The 20,016-nt window shown below is 44.3% G+C and overlaps 1 protein-coding gene across 1 annotated transcript; it reads left to right on the plus strand.

Moving 5' to 3' along the window:
* Positions 1-1,833: 1,833 nt before the first annotated feature.
* Positions 1,834-19,803, plus strand: gldc (glycine dehydrogenase (decarboxylating)). Its single transcript, XM_058069744.2, has 25 exons — positions 1,834-2,250; positions 2,343-2,421; positions 6,563-6,698; positions 9,191-9,355; positions 9,428-9,505; positions 9,576-9,723; positions 9,794-9,990; positions 10,071-10,167; positions 10,238-10,343; positions 10,415-10,554; positions 11,640-11,720; positions 11,808-11,905; positions 12,296-12,380; positions 12,468-12,509; positions 12,585-12,727; positions 12,806-12,881; positions 15,194-15,319; positions 16,397-16,546; positions 16,845-16,957; positions 17,035-17,176; positions 17,250-17,361; positions 17,429-17,524; positions 18,848-19,020; positions 19,096-19,176; positions 19,389-19,803. The coding sequence occupies exons 1-25, from the start codon at positions 1,957-1,959 to the stop codon at positions 19,527-19,529; spliced, it is 3,099 nt and encodes a 1,032-aa protein (XP_057925727.2). The 5' UTR covers positions 1,834-1,956; the 3' UTR covers positions 19,530-19,803.
* The last annotated feature ends 213 nt before the right edge of the window (positions 19,804-20,016 follow it).

Consider the following 20,016-nt stretch of genomic DNA (forward strand, 5'->3'; position numbering starts at 1 on the left):
GTGCCACAGAGCCTTCTTCATACACTTGGATTGTATGATGATGTTTATTATAGCGGAAGGTACACAATTGTGTTTTGGTCTACCCTCATAAAAAAGGGGGCTAAAAAATCTCCACACTTTAGCTTCATAGTTAAAAGTGTTTTTCAACTATTTTAGATTGTCAAAAGTCCACATAAAAAAAAACAGTCTCAGTCTCTTCTAGCAAAAATTGCACTTGAATAAATTCACAATTATAACCAAAACAATAACAAAATAAAGCCTGTCTGTTAGGAATAAAACAGTCCAATAAAAAACACACACAACAGTAAAAGCAAATAAAATGGAAATTGCACTTGAATAAATACTGACCATTGCTATATTTCCTCAACAGGTCAACAAAAAGTGCAAACTAGCCACAGGCCATATGAAAATGTGGAGCAACTTCATTTGACTGATTCACAGCAAGAAACACAAACAGGCTGATGGGTGGTTTAAGGCGGGATCTCTCTGAAGTAGCAATGTTAGCAGCTGTGCTAAACATTCTCTCAGAGCTGAATTACTGTCTGTGACATGTCATTCATACTGTCAGTCAAACATTTCTAACATTTCCCAAAATGTTGGCTTTTCGACTGTATTGAAAGGTTGTATTTCTTTTGCAGTGTAGCGAGCAACACTGTCTGTGAGCGTGCACCATTTCCTGCAGTTTTGTTTACTTTGACAAATGAACACCTCATCGCTATTTTACTTTTTTTTCCTCAGTTGGGAAAACTGGCCAGAATGTTGTATTGCCCTTTTTCCTCGTCACTACTTCGGAACAAATGTGACATATCGGTTTGTTGGTGTTCATGCACGCATCTTGTCCATTCTGTTTAAAACTGAAATATTCCCACATTTGCTAACTTGCAGAACTCTGTGTATCCACTCACTACTAGCTCCGCCTCCACGTACTGGGACCAAGATGCTGAATGTTCACTCTCGCCATTCATTCCACTGCAGAGCCAAGGCACAAAAACGCATGTAGAGTGAACCCTCTTGTCATCCAGCCTGTGTTAAAACGAGACCAGGAAGACAAACACGCATTCACACAAACAAATGTATCAACTAGTTTTTTTATTTATTGTGTATTATTGGGGCGGCACGGTGGTCTAGTGGTTAGCGTGCAGACCTCACAGCTAGGAGACCAAGGTTCAATTCCACCCTCGGCCATCTCTGGAGTTTGCATGTTCTCCCTGTGCATGCGTGGGTTTTCTCCGGGTACTCCGGTTTCCTCCCACATTCCAAAAACATGCTAGGTTAATTGGCCACTCCAAATTGTCCATAGGTATGAATGTGAGTGTGAATGGTTGTTTGTCTATATGTGCCCTGTGATTGGCTGGCGACCAGTCCAGGGTGTACCCCGCCTCTCGCCCAAAGACAGCTGGGATAGGTTCCAGCACCCCCTTGACCCTCGTGAAAAAATGAATGAATGAATGAATGAATGATTATCATGACAGGACTAGCTCCAGGCTTTATTTTAAGATGTGTAGTAAAGCCTGCTGGTGGACTATACACAGGGGTGGGTGGGGCGGGGCTGGGTCAGGGGTGGTTAGAGGTGTTATGTACAAAATGAAAGAGGTTTTTTTCCTTTAAGATGTCATGAAAGGCAGCAACTTCAGGAGCCAGTCTCCATGCATCTTTCTCTCCTCTTTGTTTTTCTTTTCCTCTTTGAGGGGGGCGGTGGGCGGGTTTGGGCACGTGAGGAAGTTGAGCAGCTGTTTAACTTGCGCTCGTCGTGACGTCACTATGCTCCTACACGCCGATTGGCCAGCTCTTGAGCAACTTGCACTTGTATAAAGTCCGGATAGAAGTGATCCGCCAGCAGCAGCAGCAGCGGTAGAGTCTCACTCCTCCTGCGGGGATCAAGTCGCACTCTGCCGGGGTTCTCCAACTTTGCCGTCGCCGAGTTTGTTTTTATTTTATGTATTATTTTTAAACAAGATGCAAAGCTGCGCCAAGTCGTGGGGCATCTTCGCGACCAAGTCGGCGAGCCGAAGCGCCGGACGCGGGAATGTGGCTGCCAAGAGCCGCGTGCTCTGGAAGCCCGGCTGCCGGGGTTCAGGCTCCACCGGTGGCGGCTGGGCGTCCCTGGCAACGCGGGGTGTGCGGACCTCCGCATCCGTGTGCTCCCGGCGCATCGAGAGAATCCTTCCCAGGCATGACGACTTTGCCGAGCGGCACATCGGGCCAGGTGAGCGGGAGAAGAGGGACATGCTGGACGTGCTGGGACTGGAGGTACGCAGCAGCAGCAGCAGCAACAACAAACACCTCATCTCATCTTTTTATGTTTAATGTTAAAAAAAAACATCTATCCTCCTTTCCACCAGTCCATCGAGCAGCTGATAGAAAGCACGGTGCCATCCACCATCCGCATGAGGCAGAGCATGAAGCTGGATGACCCAGTGTGTAAGTTTACTATTTTTATTATTCCTACTCGTTATTCCCAACGCATTAAACGCACCACCCGCTCACGCATCGCTCTGTCGCTTTCTTTTTTAAAAGAAAAACATTTTGTACTGAGGTGATGTTGAAATGTAGGTTGCGGCTCCATTGTTGTCTGCGCTCGGCCCCCCCTTTGCTTAAGTCTTCCTTTGAACATATTTGGAGTTGTTTTCGCCGAAAAAGTGGGCGAGCGGCACCAATCTGCGGATGGGGGGGCTCATAGGAGGATGGCAAGTGGAGTGTAAAGTTTCGCCTGGAGCCCTCCGGGTCCCAAGTCCAGTTCAATCTGGTTCCAGCGGTCACATTACATCACAGCCGAGGGGGCTCCTAATAAGGTGACACGGGTGTAATCTGCCTGCTCCCCACCCCCCTCTTCAAACACTAACAGTTTGTACAAATCATGATAACATACAGTAGCTCCGTTACCCCCCCCCCCGCCCCCCATCACAATTTAACCAAATTCAACAGCAATTGGGTGACGCCACAGATTATTCTTGAAGGGGGTCCAAATTTTTTACAGAAAAATGGAAAGGATGCAACTGTGAGAGGGGGGGGGCACATGGCACATTGTGTACATTACACATGCTAAAACCAATCCAATGTAGGTCAATATATGCTAATTTAGCTGAAGAAAATAGCCAAGATTCATCACAATAATTCATTTCATCAAATGAGCTGCATGCTAAAAATGCCCCCCCCCCTCCCTCCAGGATGCATGTTGAACACCCTCCATTATTATGATTGCGGTTTGCACTGCATCATGTCATGTTTTGACCTTTTAGCTATCTCGGGAGTTCAAAATATTAACCTTTTTACGAGACCCTTTGTTTCAAAAATTCATAAAAATGCATAATTTTACAATATAGCAGTGTCACAAGATAAAAAAATTGGGCCGTCAAATGATTAAAAATGTGAATTAAATGAATCATTTTTCCACTTAATCATGATTACCGTATTTTCTGGACTATAAGTCACTCCAGAGTATAAGTCGCACAAGGCCAAAAATGCATTATAAGAAAAAAACATACATAAGTCGCACTGGAGTATAAGTCGCATTTTTGCGGGTAATTTATTTTACAAACTATGTATTTTCTGGACTATAAGTCACTCCAGAGTATAAAAGTCACACAAGGCCAAAAATGCATCATTAGGTAGAAAAAAACATCCATAAGTCGCACTGGAGTATAAGTGGTATTTTTTGTGGGTAATTTATTTTCCAAACTACTTGACCAAAACAGACATTACGTCCTCTTGGAAGGCAAGTTGTAACAATAAAAGAATAGAGAACAGGCTGAATAGGTGTAAGATATGCTAACACAATGCTTATTCAGCTACACCAAAAATAAACATGAACACAAAAGGTGTCCAGTGTTTATGGAACAGTTTTTTCCTTTATAAGTCGCTCTGGAGTATAAGTCGCAGGAGCAGCCAACCTATGAAAAAAGTGTGACTTATAGTCCAGAAAATACGGTAATCACATTTGCAACTATGTGTGAAATACGCTAATTTTTACGGTGTTTTAGTAGCTCAACATTTGAATCACAATTCCCGTTTTGAGCGTCAAAATGTATTTTCTGGGATTTCCAAGCGTTCTTAAATGCATTAAATTGTACTTTTGCAGTAAGAGTTAGGTTCATGACTGATAAAAGTATCCACCCATCGTTTTCTTTGTCTATCTGTTTAATTAGACCACACATACGTGCATAATTAAGATATTATTGGGATTTTCGGAGTGTCTGTAAACATCCCGTGGCCGGCGGTATTCACTTCATGGATTGCAATATACTGTCATATTTTTGAATTGTACTTTTCTTGAAAGTAAAGTTAAAATGTCATCTCGTTCTTGTCGGTTTCATGAACCAGTGTCCTGGGGCGACCTTCCAGTTTATGCAGGTATACAAAATTGGCAGGTATTTATGATAGAACAGGTTCCTTGTGCATATTCAGCTCTGTTATTATACTTTATTCAACAGCTGAAAGCAATTTTCACTTTATAATTTGGTCATTTATAATGTTTTTATAACTTGTGTATAAAGTTTACCGTACCCCTTGTTTTGTCCCTGCTGCAGTATTACAGTATATTTACTACAGTATATTTAACGACTCAGTATGAGAGGTTATTGCTCGGTATTGACATATGGCAGCTGCTTTTATGGACGCGGCGGCCATAAATGCAACAGTAGGAATGATTAACCTTTTTAAAAGGGAAGGAGTCACCTGGTGTTTTGGTCCCGCCCCCGTCCTCACAGCCATGCAGGTTTCGCAATGCAACAACAAAGCAGGAAGCTCGGCTGTTTTTTTTTTTTTTTTTTGCTTGTTCAGCTTTTTGTCGGGAAAGGGGAGGGGGGGATTTTGTAAAGCCAGCATTGGAGATTCTCTGCTGGGCAACAAAAGAAAGGACCCCCCGGATGGCTCCGAGTCAGGCCGCCATCCAGCCATTTTTGCTGAAGCACACACACAAGCCAAACATGTTAAAATCACATAAAAAAACAACTTAGAACTTTGTTAGAGTTTGTTAGAGCAACTGTTATTTGCCTGTAAATATGCACTTGGCGTCTTCCTGAAGCAGTAGTAGTTCAGATGGGGCGCCATTGTCCATGCCTTGGCGTTGCTAGGCAACCAGAAAGGCTAAAGGAATCTCAGCCGTGCTTGGCAAAGCTCTCAGTCGGGTAAAAAAAAGAGAAAGAGCCCACGCTGTATATGGATCAAGCTCTTCTCTGGATGTTTGCAAACAAAAATGTCCTCATTTCCACTCTCGCTTCCCCCCCATCTCTAATCGGCTTTGATGGGCCTCTTTGTGATGACGTACGGCACAAATCTTTTTTTATATTTCATCCTGTTAGTTCTGCAGCTTCACACGTGATGGAGAATGTGCTGCTTGTCAAATAATTTGGCATAAAGGCAGGGAAATGAGGATTGTGTGGCGGTGTTGACCTGCAGAGTTGAGTCAAAGTGAAAGCGGAAGTCATCTGCGGGAAGGAGATGTTTTTGCAGATGAAGCGATAGTTTGGAAATACCCCTCCCTCACATGACTGTCATGTTTGTGTAAGTTAACTCTTGCATGCAAATGTTCTTTTTCTGACAAGCCCATCATTCCACTACAAAACACCCACTGTAAATTGAGGATGCTTACTCAGATCAACACAAAATTTGGTACACGACTTCCGGGGACTGGAAAGCACGTGTGTGTCAAATTTGAAGTTTAAAAAATTTGTTTTGAAATTTATTTTTAAGGTATTTTCATACTTAATTAAATATATTTTTTACACTTTTGTCATTTTTATTGAAGTCACTCAATTAAGTTGTGTTTTTACATTTTTAAGGGTTTTTTGTCATTTATTTTAAAATGTATTTTTACGCTTAATTAAATCAATTTTTACACTACATTTTTACCCTTTTGTCATTTTTAAGTCACTTTTATTAAAGTTGTGTTTTTATATATATATTTTTTGTCATTTATTTTAAAATGTATTTTTACGCCTAATTAAATCAAGTTTTTTACACTAAATTGTTTGGCCTTTTGTCATTTTTATTTAAGTCACCTTTATTTAAGTTGTGTTTTTATATTTTTTTTGTCATTTATTTTAAAATATATTTTTAAACTTAATTAAATACATTTTTTACACTTGTCACTTTTATTTAAGTTGTGTTTTTACATTTTTAAGTTTTTTTGTCATTTTTTTTAAAAGGCATTTTTACACTTAAAACATTTTTGTACACTTTTGTCATTTTTATTTAAGTTACTTAAGTCAAATTTCTACACTTAAGTCATGTAATTATTTTTTAATTTTCTACAGTTTTACATACTGTAAAACTGGAAGATGACTAAAATCTTGCAGACTTCTCAAACATTGGTTGTATATTACATATTTTAATGTCATTTTCGATTCCTTGTCTGTGACCCAGCCAGATCGGATCCGTGACCCACTTTTGGGTCCGGGACTTACCAGTTGAGAACCACTGTGCCCTAAATGTAATCTCACATGACTACTGCAGCCTCTCACCAAATCGTGTGTCACGGCTCTGATGCAGGTTTTGCAGGATATCCGTGAACTTCTGTTCATAATAGATTTTTAACATATTCATGATCAATTCATCTACTCAGGTGAGAATGAAGTCCTGGAGTCGCTGCACAAGATCGCATCCAAAAACAAGGTCTGGCGTTCCTACATCGGCATGGGCTACTACAACTGTTCCGTGCCGCCGCCCATCCAGCGGAACCTGCTGGAGAATGCCGGCTGGTAAGCCACCGACTTCCCATCCACTTCCACTCTGGTGACTTGAGCCTAAAGGTTTGATTTCTCTGACACACTTTGTCACCAGCGGTCAAAAAGTCCACTTACAAGGCTTCTTGGCATAAGTTCTACTGAACTTCCAAAAAGTCAACACATCCCTGTTCACCCGCCAGGGTTTTGTCATATAAAAAAGTGTCACCAAGATATTTACACAATTTCTCAATTTTTTTTCTCCACAGAGGGGAAGTAGAAATAAACATGACGATGTGGTTGCGTAAGTGTGAACACGTCTTCTAACTGTGAATGTGGCGGTGTGTGGAATGAACCGATCACGCTCAAAAGTGGTGTTTAATGGGAGTCAGCACAAAAGGATGGCCCCACCACAACAAGATTAAGGCTCTGGAATCAAGTAGCCCCGACACCTTTTCTGGGGGGCTATGGTATGGTGCATTTGTTCCAGATATTCGATATTCTAAACAAGTTGGAATAAAAAAAACATTGCATCAGTAAATCTGGGATGAGGCGTCTGGGATGAGACTCAGTACCTCCAAATCAGAGGCCATGGTTCTCAGTCGGAAAAGGGTGGAGTGCTCCCTCCGGGTTGGGAATGAGGTCCTGCCCCAGGTGGAGGAGTTTAAGTATCTCGGGGTCTTGTTCACGAGTGAGGGAAAGTGGGAGCCTGAGGTCGACAGACGGATTGGCGCAGCCTTGGCAGTAATGCGGTCGCTGTACCGGACCGTCGTGGTGAAAAGAGAGCTGAGCCGGAAGGCAAAGCTCTCAATTTACCGGTAGATCTATGTTCCCACCCTCACCTATGGTCATGAGCTTTGGGTCATGACCGAAAGAATGAGATGGCGGATACAGGCGGACTCACCCTAAGAGATAGGGTGAGGAGCTCAGTCATCCGGGAGGGGCTCAGAGTAGAGCCGCTTCTCCTTCACATCGAGAGGAGTCAGTTTAGGTGGCTCGGGCATCTAGTCCGGATGCCTCCCGGACGCCTCCCTGGTGAGGTGTTCCGGGCATGCCCAGCCGGGAAAAGGCCCCGGGGCAGACCTAGGACACGCTGGAGGGATTATGTCTCACAGCTGGCCTGGGAACGCCTTGGTGTCCTCCCGGTGGAGCTGGAGGAGGTGACCGGGGACCGGGAAGTCTGGGCTTCCCTACTGAGACTGCTGCCCCAGCGACCCGGACAAGCGGAGGAAAATGGATGGATGGATCTGGAAATTCAACAAACGGTCATTTAAACTTTGATTAAAATTGAAGTAACAATAGTAATTAATTTAATTTTGTGTATTTTTGTGTAATTGTGTAATTTTTAATTTGTAATAAAGCTGCAGCAAAAAGTGTGACTGAATCACACAATTCACGAGTCACTCATGAACATTGATTATCTCACTCTGGTTGGTCAGTTTATAGAGTATTCTGGTCACCAGGCTTCAGTAATGTATGAAACAGGAAGTGTGGAAGTGGTAAGTTTTCGGCTGCTTTGTCCTTTTTCCCCACTCGGTTTGAAACATTTTTCAAAAATTACTCGTGTAATGCAACGTAAACAAAGAATAATAGGAGTGTAAAGGTGACTATAGGGGTGTTATTCAATGTCTACAGGGCTGGAATAATAGAAAGTCCTAAACAGGCTTCTATGCTCAAAGTAATTAACCCATTTATTAATATTGAATCCTACATCGCGAAAATGCATTTACTGCGTTTGGTCTGCAACCTCATGTCTTCTATTTTCGTGGTTGAGGCGATGTAATCTTCAATATGTACACATCCTTGATGTAGGTCTTAGAGTTGGAGCTCAAGTAGTTTCCCCTGCTTCCTTAAGTAGCGTGCCTTCTTAGCAATGTCAGATGTTCATTTGTGCAGACATTTCTTCATGCTTCTTCCCAGCCGTGCCATTTTAGGTGAGAAAACTTTGTTGCGAGACATCGAAATATGTAATGTCGCTTACACCCACGTGCACTCCCTTTTGATTGGTCTGTTGAAGCAACCTCTTTCTTGTTCTCATCCCGTGATCACCCGTGCTGGCATAAGACCTGCGTGTAATGTGGGGCCCAGTCACAATCACATTGTTCATGAGCGTGGATTGTTCCACAGCATCAACTTTCATAAATGTACTTTTCTGAGGCATCTACTTTTGCTTCCAGTCCAACCACTTTCTTCCATTTGTTTACGAATTCACGTTCTTTAGTGACCCACTTTGTGTCAATGTGGCTTTTATCTCATCAATACTTGTTGGTGACCCCCTCGACCTCAACAGAAGCCTATTGGTCGGTAACTTTGAAGTTTGGAGTAGTGATGGTTAGCCTGTCTTGCTAGCCAAGTTGCTCTCAAAATAGTCTGAAACTTTTCGAACGACGCAAAGCTCTTTTGGGTTCAAGATATGGCACACTTGGTACTCCGACCCAAAAAGACCAAATGCATCATGATCGTCTCCTGCTTAGAGAGACCAGAGGCCAGCCTTACAATCCATGAGCTTTTCTATTCGTTGTCCTCAGGGTGACCCAGTACACACCCTACCAGCCTGAGGTGTCCCAAGGCCGGCTGGAGTCTCTCCTAAATTACCAGACTATGATCTGTGACATCACAGGCCTGTCCATGGCCAACGCCTCGCTGCTGGACGAGGGGACAGCCGGCGCCGAGGCCATGCAGCTCTGCCACAGGTATTATTAGCCTTTCCACATATCCCGGGTTTTCGTCAAGAGGTATGTGACCCCCATGTGTTCTCCTCCCAGACAGAACAAAAGAAGAACCTTCTACATTGACCCGCGTTGTCACCCTCAGACCATTGCTGTGGTGCAGACCAGAGCCAAGTAAAGGACTCTCTGGCTAAAGCGGTCTGTCCCACGCAGCTCCACCAATGTTGCTTCTCCTCTGTTTCAGTTACATTGGAGTCAAGACGGTGCTGAAGCTGCCTCACGAGATGGACTTCAGCGGGAAAGACATCAGCGGCGTGTTGTTTCAATATCCCGATACTGACGGCCGAGTGGAGGACTTCACCTCCCTCGTGGACCGTGCACATAAGGGCGGAGTAAGACCAAATGAAACCGCAGGATTGTGAAAGCCCAGAATTGACCCTGAGCTCTTCTGCACATTTCCAGGCTTTAGCTTGCTGCGCCACTGACCTTCTGGCACTCTGTGTGCTGCGTCCTCCCGGCGAGTTTGGGGTGGACATTGCGCTCGGAAGCTCCCAGAGGTTCGGAGTCCCTCTTTGCTACGGGGGTCCTCACGCTGCCTTCTTCTCCGTCAGAGAAAACCTGGTCCGGATGATGCCCGGCAGAATGGTTGGGGTCACCAGGTGGGGACACGTAGACTCACTGGCCCACAGGAGAGGAACAAACCAGACGAAGTGTTACAAAGGTTGTGTTGACACTTCAGGGATGCAGCGGGCAAGGAAGTGTACCGGCTCGCGCTGCAGACTCGAGAGCAGCACATTCGGAGAGACAAAGCAACCAGCAACATCTGCACAGCTCAGGTAATGCTTCTTCAGTCCTGTTTGGGGACCATATGGACTTTCTTACACTGTCCAAACCTCCAACAACTAGGCTCTGCTGGCCAACATGGCTGCAATGTTCGCACTCTACCACGGCCCCCAAGGACTCAAACACATTGCAGAGAGGACGCACAACGCGACCCTGATTCTTGCCGAGGGTAAGGTTGTTATGCTAAGTTGGACTGGGAAAGTAAAGATTGAACATAATGGTGGTTTTACCGTGGTTCAGGTCTGAAGAGAGCAGGGCATCGGCTGCACAGTGAGATGTTCTTCGACACACTCAAAATCAACTGTGGCGTGGCAGCCAAGGACATCTTGGAGAGAGCCGCGCAGAGGCAGATCAACCTGAGGGTCTACTCTGAGGGACTGGTGAGGACTTGATCACTTCGGGTTTTTAAGAATTCAGAATGCTTGAACACGGCAAGACCTCTGAAGGCCTTTCCAATTGAGACACCTCAACCATCTACCTGGGGGGTGCTGGAGCCTATCCCAGTTGTCTTCGGGCGAGAGGCGGGGTACACCCTGGACTGGTCGCCAGCCAATCACAGGGCACATATAGACAAACAACCATTCACACTCACATTCATACCTATGGACAATTTAGAGTGGCTAATTAACCTAGCATGTTTTTGGAATGTGGGAGAAAACCGGAGTACCCGGAGAAAACCCACGCATGCACGGGGAGAACATGCAAACTCCACACAGAGATGGCCGAGGGTTGGAATTGAACCCTGGTCTCCTAGCTGTGAGGTCTGTGCGCTAACCACTCGAACACGGTGCCGCCCCACCTGCCTTTCATGTCATTCTAATTATCCCGGTCTTGGATGCAAAAACAGTATGGTCTTTGCTTTTCCAGACCACCTCATGTGGTTCCAGAGGGAGACGGAGGTCTTGAGACTTGAGTCCTCTTCTTGGTCACATGTGCCAAGAACACATCACCAGGGAGGAGTCCATGAGGCATCCTACAGCCCAGTTCTGTTTGACCCATACAAGATTTTGGAATGCTATTATGGTCCATAGGTAGACTCCTAATGGGGTTCAGACTAAACCTTTCTTTACACTGGCTGGAACCCAGGAATTTTCTGTGTTACTTTTGGGTTGTCATGAATAACATCGATGTGTAATCTGTGAATTTAACTCGGCCTACGCATTTTCCTACTTCGGAGGAGAACCCAGGGCTTAACAGAGCTAGAGACTTGAATCCCCTGGGTTCTGAGGCAAGGTGAATAAACGGCAGGTCTGTAGATCTAATGTTGAGGAACATACTTCAGCTGGTTGGGGATACCCCAGGCGTCACCCTTGAGTCAAGACTCGGAGGGCGTTGGTGGGTTTTGGATCTTGGCTGACTTGAACGAGCACCATTCACTTGTGGAAATATTGGGGTCTGGTTTGGTTGTTTCTGGATTTTTTTGTGTTGTTTTGGTTTGCCTTATTTCATGTTTGTGTCCTTATAGTTGGGTGTATCGCTGGACGAGACCGTGACTGAACGAGACTTGGACGACCTGCTCTGGGTCTTTGGCTGTGAATCCTCCGCCGTACGTCAAAGATGCTTCAGCTTATGCAATGACTTGTTTTTGGCCTTGGATTCTACCATCAGCAGCCGTTTTGCTGTCGGTTTTTAGGAGCTGATCGCTGAGCAGATGGGTGAACGGTCAAAGGGCATCTTGGGAAGTCCTTTCAAGAGGACGAGCAAGTTCCTAACCCATCAGGTCTTCAACAGGTTGGAGTTTGAACTTTGCCTTGTTGTCGAATCAGAGTCTGTATTGTCAACTGTTACACCCCTTTGTTCAACCGATACCAAGTTAGCGTAGCATGCTTTTAAAGCCAGTCAACCCTGTCATTAACTAGCCTTCCATGCGAACGTTATCTATTACACAATAGCACATGTTATCTAACAAGTCATTGTTTCGCTAAGCTAACAAGTTTTAGTGTCAGTCGCTAATGTGAACTTTAATCCTTACCAGGGCCATAAATAAAGACTTGGCCTCCTAATATCTTGTAGTAGCTCATGATGATAGAAAAATGAGCAGTCAGCCTTTACTTTGCATGTAGCATCCCATGTAGCCTTAGCTAGCATTTCGCTAACTGGAGTTTGGCTTTGGCTCCTCAGTTACCACTCAGAGACAAACATCGTACGTTACATGAAGCGTCTAGAGAACAAAGACATCTCGCTGGTGCACAGTATGATCCCACTGGTGAGAACAAAGTCCAGCACCAGTATAAACCAGTATAAACCAGTAATGATGATGCAATGGTGACTGTTTTTCAACATCTGACCCCAGGGCTCTTGCACCATGAAGCTGAACAGTTCCTCAGAGCTCATGGTGAGTCCTGAGCTCCATTGCCAGTTGCCGGTGAATGATGTTAAAATGACACATTTGTCCACATTTTGTGTTTAGCCCATCACCTGGAGGGAGTTTGCCAACATTCACCCGTTCGTGCCTCTGGACCAAGCTGAGGGCTACCAGAAGCTCTTCAAGCAGCTGGAGAAGGACCTCTGTGAGGTGACGGGCTATGACAAGATCTCCTTCCAGCCTAACAGGTCAGCGGTTTTGATTTGGCTGGTTCTGCTGAACATGGTTCGGTTTCCTGACCATGGCGTGCTTGCTTTGTGTTCCAGTGGTGCTCAGGGAGAATACGCCGGCCTGGCGGCCATCAAGGCCTACCTGAACTCAAAGGGAGAGACCTCGAGAAGTGTAAGTTCCACAATTGTGTTATTGCTCAGTTCTCCATAGTAATTGTAAACATTCTACTACAACTTTATTGTTTTATCTTTTTTTTGCGTGATATGAATTTGTTGTGGGCGGCACGGCAGTCGAGTGGTTAGCGCGCAGACCTCACAGCTCGGAGACCAGGGTTCAATTTCACCCTCGGCCATCTCTGTGTGGAGTTTGCATGTTCTCCCCGTGCATGTGTGGGTTTTCTCCGGGTACTCCGGTTTCCTCCCACATTCCAAAAACATGCTAGGTTAATTGGCCACTCCAAATTGTCCATAGGTATGAATGTGAGTGTGAATGGTTGTTTGTCTGTATGTGCCCTGTGATTGGCTGGCCACCAGTCCAGGGTTACAAGGTGTACCCCGCCTCTCGCCCAAAGACAGCTGGGATAGGCTCCAGCACCTCCGCAACCCTTGTGAGGAAAAAGCGGTAGAAAATGAATGAATGAATGAATTTGTTATAATTGTTAGGACGTATGAACATTTCAACTAATCATGTAAATTTGCTCCTTTCAAAGATGCAGCTTTTATCTTGTAATGTTTTGACTTTATCGGGTTTACATTTGATTAAGTTCCTTTTGTTGTTATTTCTTTCGACTTCAGTCTTGCAACTTTATGACTTCGCTCCTCAATACGACTCTTTCTTTTGTGGTATTCTTACGACTTTTTTCTCATAACTGTGTATTATTTTACAATTTTCATCACATTAAATTACAACTTTTATTCTATTTTAATCCCTCGTTTATTGTGGTTAATTGGTTCCAGACCCGACCTTGATGAGTGAATTTTCACAGAGCACAAAAAACCTGTTTACAACCTTTTTAAATACGGTTTTAACTTTAGTAGAGCCCTCTTAGACATGAACTAGCACCCCTATGGTCACCTTTACACTCCTACTACCCAGTATAGTAGACCTAATACGAGTAAATAAGCCACAGTTTATCTTGTAGGAGAGCAGAATCGGTGGTGGACATGAAGTGACGTCGGGGGGTTCAGAGTTGAGTTTTAGCTTGGTGTGTTTTACTAGCTAAAACAGTAGCTCGTATTTTTGGTAAGAATTTTTATTACGGATTATTGTGCCTGTTGTGAGATCATTTCAACCTGCAATAAATGCCTCTTGCTGCAGCGATCAAGTCTGGCCGAACATTACGTAACATTGTTACAGCTCATTAACGGCGTTTTCACTTGGAATGCCTTGTACTTGAGTTAATTTAACATTTTTTTGGCCTGAAAATTTGCTTCAAAATGCATATTTTGTGACTGTAATCAATCATGAAACGGCATGATTTACTCATGAATAGATTTTTGAAAAACGGTGAGAGTGAAGCCGCGAAATTCGAAACACAAAGTGGTGATGGACGACTTTCAGGTTTAGCGCTGGTAACGATATGACTTTGTCCTCACAACAATACATTACTTTACGACCGACAGGGATTTTTGTAACATTATATTACAGCTTTTATTCTTGGAACGTTTCGACTTTTTGTTTGTACGTTTGTTTCGTACCATTGCTCCTTTTTTCCCTTTGGATTATTTGTATATGAATAGAAATACAATATTCTGAAATCTTTTGCCCCCCCCCCCCCCCCCCATAAGTGTGGCCTTATGTAGGTTGATTAAGTTTACTTTAGCCACTTGACCTAAATAAAAGTGCAGTGTTGTATTGAACTTGATGGGACTGTTTTTGTTCCCACCAAATGCATCGGTGTGTTCTTGGGGCACAGACTTGACAGAGAAAGCAGCATAATCCTTATCAGCGTCACATTTATGGTCTACATGCGCTACAACGGGTCGCTTTGACATCACAATGGAACACGTTTCACTCACTCACCTATCAGAGTCCTACGCTATCCCACAGCGCTGATTGGCCAGCGCTCTGATAAGACGCCCCCTGAGATTAAAGAGCAGCTGACTCAGCTGTTTGCACTTATCCTGCATAATGTTGTCTTTTTAAAATATATTGTGTGTAGGGGGGGTTTCGGGTGGGGGGTGGTCCTGTCCTTGAAACAGTCGAAGTCCAGGTTGACAAAGGTTTGGCGTCCTGCTATTGCCTGCTTTCAGGCCTCCATATTAGGTGTTTTTTCAGTGTCTAAGTGCCCCCGCTCTCTGGAGTGCAATGTCACCTTAATACGGCGTCCGATCAATTGGTGACCTGCAGGCCACTTACATGCTAAGGTCATGGCTGCTGCTGTCCGAATTCCGCCGAGATACTCGCAACAGGAAGTTGAGTCAGGCTTGCATAAGTGTCAACACACCAGAGAGTGAGAGTCGATTGTTTGCTTTGTGCTGCAGGTGTGTCTGATTCCCAAGTCGGCCCATGGCACAAACCCAGCCAGCGCTCAGATGGCGGGCATGAAGGTCCAGGTGGTGGAGGTGGACAAAGACGGCAACATTGACCTGGCCCACCTCAAAGCTCTGGTAGGATGATAGCCTGTTAGCCTAGCATAGCCACTCAGCCAAGCATATTTCCATACTGGTCCGACGATGATATCGTCAGCCTTGCTTGTGTGCTGGCAAAAGATCCCATGAAACCTGAGGGCAACAAAGCAGGTCGGCTGCTGATTGGCTGACATTACAGTTGAATGAATTTCAACTAAAAAACCGCAGACTCCACGAGGGACCTCTTGGATATTGTCAAAGATCCTTTATAGATCAGGAGTGCTCTGCTATTTAGGGATCTATATTGTCCTGCAAAAACAATGGTCAAAGATCTTGCACTTTATATGAAAGAGTCAATCCTCTATGGCAGGAGTGCTCTACTGCAAAAACGCCAGTCAAAGAGCCTCTATATGACATCAGCCCTCTCTCCTTTTTGAGGACATATGGCAAAATGCTTGTCAAAGATCCTGTATATATGACAACAGCCCTCGCCCATTTTTGAGGACATATGGCAAAAATGCTAGTCAAAGATCCTCTATATATGACAACAGCCCTCGCCCATTTTTGAGGACATACGGCAAACATGCTAGTCAAAGATCCTCTATACATGACAACAGCCCTCGCCTATTTTTGAGGACATATGGCAAAAATGCAAGTCAAAGATCCTCCATATGACAACAGCCCTCTCCTATTTTTGAGGACATATGGCAAAAATGCAAGTCAAAGATCCTCCATATGACAACAGCCCTCGCCCATTTTTGAGGACATACGGCAAACATGCTAGTCAAAGATCCTCTATATATGACAACAGCCCTCGCCCATTTTTGAGGACATATGGTAAACATGCTAGTCAAAGATCCTCTATATATGACAAAACAGCCCTTGCCCATTTTGAGGACATCTGGCAAACATGCTAGTCAAAGATCCTCGATATATGACAACAGCCCTCGCCCATTTTTGAGGACATATGGCAAAAATGCAAGTCAAAGATCCTCTATATATGACAACAGCCCTCGCCCATTTTTGAGGACATATGGCAAAAATGCAAGTCAAAGATCCACTGTCAGAAAAGCGCTATGCTGTTTATGAGGACCTCCCGCATCCTGTTTGTTCCAGGTGGACAAACACAAGGTCAACCTGGCGGCCATGATGATCACGTACCCCTCCACCTTTGGCGTCTTTGAGGAGCACATCCAGGACATATGCGACCTGATTCACCAGCACGGTGGCCAGGTGTACCTGGACGGGGCCAACATGAATGCGCAGGTGAGAGCGAGTTCCAAGACAGCTCTGGGGTCAAAGGTTGTACACCCGAACATGCGTGTGTTATCTTGTGCTTTGAGCCGTCTGCTACTGCCAGGTTGACTCTGAACCGGAAGCCGACCTTTTGTTTGCTATTCAATTAAAGAATGGCGGCTGGTCGCTTTGTTAGGGACACCTGCCCAATGTAACCAGATCCAGAAGAAGAGCTTCATGAAAATTGTGTGGTTTGATGGTGCAGATGTACCGTGTGTACCGTGTTTACCGTGTTTGCATGTCAGTTTCTTTGTTCACCGCGCCACAGGTGGGTGTATGCCGTCCCGGGGATTACGGCTCAGACGTGTCCCACCTCAACCTGCACAAGACCTTCTGCATCCCTCATGGGGGAGGAGGACCCGGCATGGGCCCCATCGGCGTGTACGTTAACATTATCATTGCCCCACCCCCAAAAGCCTCCATCGGTCTCTTCACACACACTTTACTTCCTTCACCAGGAAAGCCCACCTGGCCCCCTTCCTGCCCAGCCACCCGGTGGTCTCCATGTGCTCGGTCAACAGCAGCAGCTCGCTGGGCACCATCAGCGCCGCCCCCTGGGGCTCCAGCGCCATCCTGCCCATCTCCTGGGCCTACATCAAGGTCAGGCCAGACACAATGGCGACCGTACGGTGCGAGTAGGCATGAAGCTTCTTGGTGCTTTTTTTTCGTTTAGATGATGGGCTCCAAGGGTCTGATTCACGCCACAGAGATGGCCATCCTCAATGCCAACTACATGGCCAAGAGGTTGGAGGGTCACTACAAGATCCTCTTCAGAGGAGCCAAAGGTAGGGAAGTAGGGAGCTGGAAGTCCAAAATGTACGGCATACATTCTGACATGCTCTGTGTGAACAGGCTTTGTAGCCCACGAGTTCATTCTGGACGTCAGGCCTTTCAAAAAGACCGCCAACGTGGAGGCCGTGGACGTGGCCAAGAGGCTCCAGGATTACGGTCAGACTTGGGTTTTTTTACCTCCCCCAAGGAGCTTAGGGTCTTAACTGTGCTGATTTTATTGGCTTATTTGGGACATCCAGGCCGGCATTTAGTGAGGATTTCATCTGAAAATACCAAAGACATTTAAATTCCTTTTAACCTTTAAATCTCCTAAATCTGAAGTCACACTAAAGTAGTCCTTTATGTAAACACACAGCAAACTTCAGTTGAATCCTGTTGAATGTACACAAAATGTTATAAAATTAACTGTTTCAAAACAGTTTCTATCCATATCTCATCCAAATTAAAATATGGTGTATGTATGCAATGTAGAAATTGTACTCTCGACGCAGTCTATAATCCCTATCTGATCCAGATTGTGTGTTTACAAACAGTATGCAACATCCTTTACAATCTTTAATCCATACCTAATCCAGATTGTATATTTGAAAGCGATTTCAATTTACCATGTAAATGCAATGTCAGACGTTGCAGATTCAATCCATATCTGATCCAGATTGTGTATCTGGAAGCAATTTAAAATTGCTATGTGAATGTAACATTAAGATCTTTAATCTCGAACTAGTTTGAGTCCAGATTGTGTATTTGGCAGAAATTCAAATGTTTCTATGTGAATGCAACTTCAGAAGTTGCAATCGCAAGGGCAGTTTTGATTCAGATTGTGTATTTAGAAACAATCAAAATTTGATATGTATATGCAACATCATGGTATTTGATATCAAACCGGTTTCAATCCATATCTGATCCAGATTGTCTCTTTTGAAGCAGTCCACATTTGCCATGTGAATGCAACTAACATCTTTCATCTGAAATCAGTTTCAATCCATATCTAATCCAGCTCGTCTATTTTGAAGCAATGCAAATTTGCCATATGAATGCAACTTCAGAAGTTGCAATCGCAAGGGCTGTTTTGATCCAGATTGTGTATTTAGAAACAATCTAAATTTGATATGTATATGCAACATCATGGTATTTGATCCATATCTGATCCAGATTGTCTCTTTTGAAGCAGTCCACATTTGCTAATTGAATGTAACAGTAGCATCCTTCATCTGAAATCAGTTTCAATCCATAGCTAATCCAGATCGGCTATTTTGAAGCAATGCAAATTTGCCATGTGACATATCTTATCCAGATTGTACCTTTTTGAAGCAATCTAAATGAAGAATCTGTAAGCTCAAACCGTGTTCAATCCAAATCTGATCCAGATACTATGTATGTACAAACATCCATATTGTAAATTTGAAAGCCGTTAATTGTTGCAACATTTGTTTTTGCAATGTCAGAAATTGACCTTTTCCTTGTTTGTTTTCCTTTCAGGTTTCCATGCGCCCACAATGTCGTGGCCAGTGGCAGGGACCCTCATGATCGAGCCCACCGAGTCCGAGGACAAAGCGGAGATGGACCGGTTCTGCGATGCTCTGCTGGGCATCCGCCAGGAGATCGCAGACATCGAGGAGGGAAGGATGGACTCTCGCCTCAACCCCCTTAAGGTGTTTTTGTTACGATGGGAGACTTCAGCTGAAGATCCCAAACCTAGACTTGCTTACCTGTGTGTTTGCTTCCAGATGGCGCCTCACTCGCTGGCCTGCGTCTCATCCTCCACCTGGGAAAGACCTTACTCCAGGGAGTTTGCTGCATTCCCCTTGGTGAGTGTCCTCTGCTGTCCTCATGTGGCCACCGTTTGAACTGCAACAACATTGGGCAAAACTTCACTTTTCTGCAACCAAAATTAAAAAAAAAGTTGGATCATTTACAGTTTGTGATTCTGAACTGTGATTTGTTGAATAAATAAATCATGTGGACAAACGTTATTCATTTCTAAAATTATTATTCATGCCCTCCTGTTTTTTTGTTGCAGCCCTTCATTCGCCCCGAGACCAAGTTCTGGCCAAGTATTTCCAGGATTGACGACATCTACGGCGACCAGCACCTGGTTTGCACCTGCCCCCCTATGGAGGTCTACGAGTCACCTTACGAGGAGAACAGAGCCTCCTCATAGGGTGAGGAGGAGGAAAGGACTGCTGTGTATGCAAATATAATTTAATATTTTGTTTCATTCCCTGTTATCAAACTTCATGTAGTTGTTGATGTATGAACAATGATTTCATTCCTTAGACATATTGAAAATATGGAATCAGGACGACACACTTTTCTTGAAATAAATGTTAAAAACAAAAAATGAAAACCCACCATGGACCAAAGGTGCAACTTTGACTTTTCCAATGTTGCAAAACAAGTGCACCATAAAGAGTACTTTCCAACAAAACAAACAAGCTTTGTGCCTCCATTGTTGCTGCTGTGACGTTCCCTCTTGCTATTATTATTATTCCACCCTTTTTGGACGGTCCCACAGTTTTCAACCGATTTTAAACTATTTTTGTAATTGATTAATCTAGAAAATAGTTTCATTTTTAAATCCGATTTGATTCCATTATCTGCCCATAATTTGAATTATATAGCAATTAATGCTAATTTATCTCAGAAAT

This window comes from Doryrhamphus excisus, linkage group LG3, assembly GCF_037039965.1.
Source record: "Doryrhamphus excisus strain RoL-2023G ecotype Guam linkage group LG3, RoL_Dexc_Guam_v1.1, whole genome shotgun sequence".
Taxonomy (NCBI): Eukaryota; Metazoa; Chordata; class Actinopteri; order Syngnathiformes; family Syngnathidae; genus Doryrhamphus; species Doryrhamphus excisus.

Bases quoted from the DNA above. Each gene is read 5' to 3' on its own strand.
- gldc (XM_058069744.2), top strand. From the start codon at position 1,957: ATGCAAAGCTGCGCCAAGTCGTGGGGCATCTTCGCGACCAAGTCGGCG. The intron at 6,699-9,190 runs GTAAGCCACCGA...CGTTGTCCTCAG, and splicing joins CTGCTGGAGAATGCCGGCTG to GGTGACCCAGTACACACCCT. The intron at 17,525-18,847 runs GTCAGACTTGGG...TTTTCCTTTCAG, and splicing joins CAAGAGGCTCCAGGATTACG to GTTTCCATGCGCCCACAATG.